We start from the raw sequence: 2,427 nt of genomic DNA on the forward strand, positions 1-2,427 counted from the left end.
CAAGGTACATAATATATATTAGCCTTTGTTATAGTTTCAAAATTAACCATTTATGATCAATAATATTACCTTCAAGCAAGGTCAACACAGGTCTGCATCTATCCACCCCCAGAGTAGAATTGAAGCTTTCTACAAAGTTTGATTTGTTGATGTCATTCTTGATGGCTGGATTGAATGTATGCTTTGTCCAAGTTGACTATGGGCCTAGTTATGCAAGCCAAACCAAGGCAAGTGGATTTGCCTTCTATAAAGCTTTCATGGCTTTCTTGAATGTAAAAGGGTTGTATGCCCCAGCAGCTTTCTAAAATAGCTGAAACATAAGCAAGCCAGGAAATTGGCCTTTGAAGTTTTTAACTAAATGCTTGCAACAGTACCTCCTCCCCACCTTAGGCCAAATTTCAGTTAGAGATGGATCAATACCCTACACACAAAGCACAAGCAATAATATTAGCATCATGATAAAAAAAACACATATCATTGAATCAATGTAGCATTGTTACCTTTTGTCTGTCGGAAAGTATGCACCATTCATCTCCTCTTCCAGAATCTTGTAAAGCATTCTTCAGGTGCCAAAGGAAGAATTTCCAGCTGTTAACATTTTCTACTCCCACAATTGCCCATGCAACTAGAAAAATCTCATTATTTCCATCCATGGCTACTGCAGAGAGCAACACACCACCATAATTGCCTTTAAGGTGTGCCTCATCTACTCTAATCAAGCTTCTGTACCCTGCTTTCAACCCATCCAATGCAGCTTGAAATGCAATGAAGATGCTGCTAAACTGTAGAGGCCTTTCAGGTTCAGTTCTAGTCCAAACCACATGAGCAACAAAATTTGGGTTGAGCTCCCTAATGATATCACAGTACATTGGTAAGTACTTGTATGACTCATCATGTCCACCATGGATTTCTATTAAAGCTTGTGACCTAACTCTGTACAATGTGCTCTGTGCCATGTCAACACCATATCTCTTCCACAACAACTCATTCAAGGACTTAGCTGGGATATCATTGTTTTCCCTAATATCATCCATCAATACTCTAGTAGACCACCTTACATTCACCATTGGATTCCTAGACTTAAGTCCCTGGCAAGTATGCTCTGGAGAAGTAAGCTTTTTTATTACCCATGTGGTGTTATCTGGCAAAATTGATGCATGCACCCTCCAGTTACAGTGAATGTCTGAGCATCTTGCTGCATATCTTTTGGTGCTAGCATAATCAACAACACCAACAAACCCACACTGTATACAATAATCCCTAACAACATCTCTAAGGTGTTGTTTATCAACAAAAAGCTGCCACTCCTTGAGAACTATTTTACCAAACCCCTCATCCTTGTAAACTTCCCCATTGTTATACAGTTTACTCAAATAATCATCCTGGTCATCCTCACACACAAAATCTGCTTCCTCAAATGGATCAAAAGAATCCTCAACAATAGGTCCATATTCATCCTTAAACTGCTCTTCATCATCACTAAAACCCTCACTGTCCTCATCATCACCAACATCCTCAGACTGCTCATTTGGATTGAACTGATATTCACCATCATCATCATCATCATCATCATACACTATCAAGGTTGTGTCGGCAGTATCTTCACCCAAACTTACATCAGCTCTCAAATTCTCACTGCCATCTCTTAATCTATTCTCACTAGGCTGCATAGTGTTCACATCACTCTCACCACCACTTGTACTACTGCTAATAACAATACCTTTTCTTCTAGCACTAGTTCTAGGCACCCTCCTTTGGAAATAGGTTGAGACCCTAGATGACTTAGAAGATTCATTGTTATTACTAGCACCAAATAAATCCTCCTACATTCTGAATAGGGGGTACAATGTGTTGGGAAGGTTGCTCAGGTTGTGTGTCTTGGATGATCAAATTTTCTGGGGGTATGTATTGAGGTTCTGGGTGTTGGATTTCACTAGGTTTCTCAGGTTGTTCACCTTCCCAAGGTGTTGGGGAAATATTGAACCAGTTCTCCAATGCATTTCCTCTCCCTCTTCCCCTCCCCCTCCCTCTCCCTCTGCTCCTCCCTCTCACACTGCCCCTCCCTCTCACTCTACCTCTACCTAAACCCTCTTCTTCTAATCTCTGTTCCATTTCAGGCCATGTTTCATCAGGATCATAATTAAGAACTTCTGGTTCAACTATCCCTTGTGTATTGCCCAATGTACTCACATGCCTATCAAACTCTTCCTTACTCACAACTGCAGCTTCTACAATTACTTCTTCTTCCTGAATCTTTCTCTTCCTAGTTGTTAGTTTCTTATTAGGCTCAATAACTAGAGGACTAACAGCTACAGGCTCAATCATTTTCTCCTTACCAACTTCAGATGCTTCAATTTGTTGCTTACACTTAATCAAAGACCTAGCAAAAGCTACAACTTTACTGTCTTTTGATCCACACCCAACCCA

The 2,427-nt window shown here is 40.4% G+C and overlaps 1 protein-coding gene across 1 annotated transcript; it reads right to left on the reverse strand.

The window, feature by feature from the left end:
• Positions 1–301: 301 nt before the first annotated feature.
• On the reverse strand, positions 302–1,670 carry LOC145627983 (uncharacterized). The gene is made up of 2 exons (XM_081680321.1): positions 501–1,670; positions 302–421 (listed from the first exon to the last, which is right to left on the reverse strand). The coding sequence occupies exons 1-2, from the start codon at positions 1,668–1,670 to the stop codon at positions 302–304; spliced, it is 1,290 nt and encodes a 429-aa protein (XP_081536447.1).
• Positions 1,671–2,427: the final 757 nt, after the last annotated feature.

This window comes from Chenopodium album, chromosome 4, assembly GCF_948465745.1.
Source record: "Chenopodium album chromosome 4, dcCheAlbu1.1, whole genome shotgun sequence".
Classification (NCBI taxonomy): domain Eukaryota; kingdom Viridiplantae; phylum Streptophyta; class Magnoliopsida; order Caryophyllales; family Amaranthaceae; genus Chenopodium; species Chenopodium album.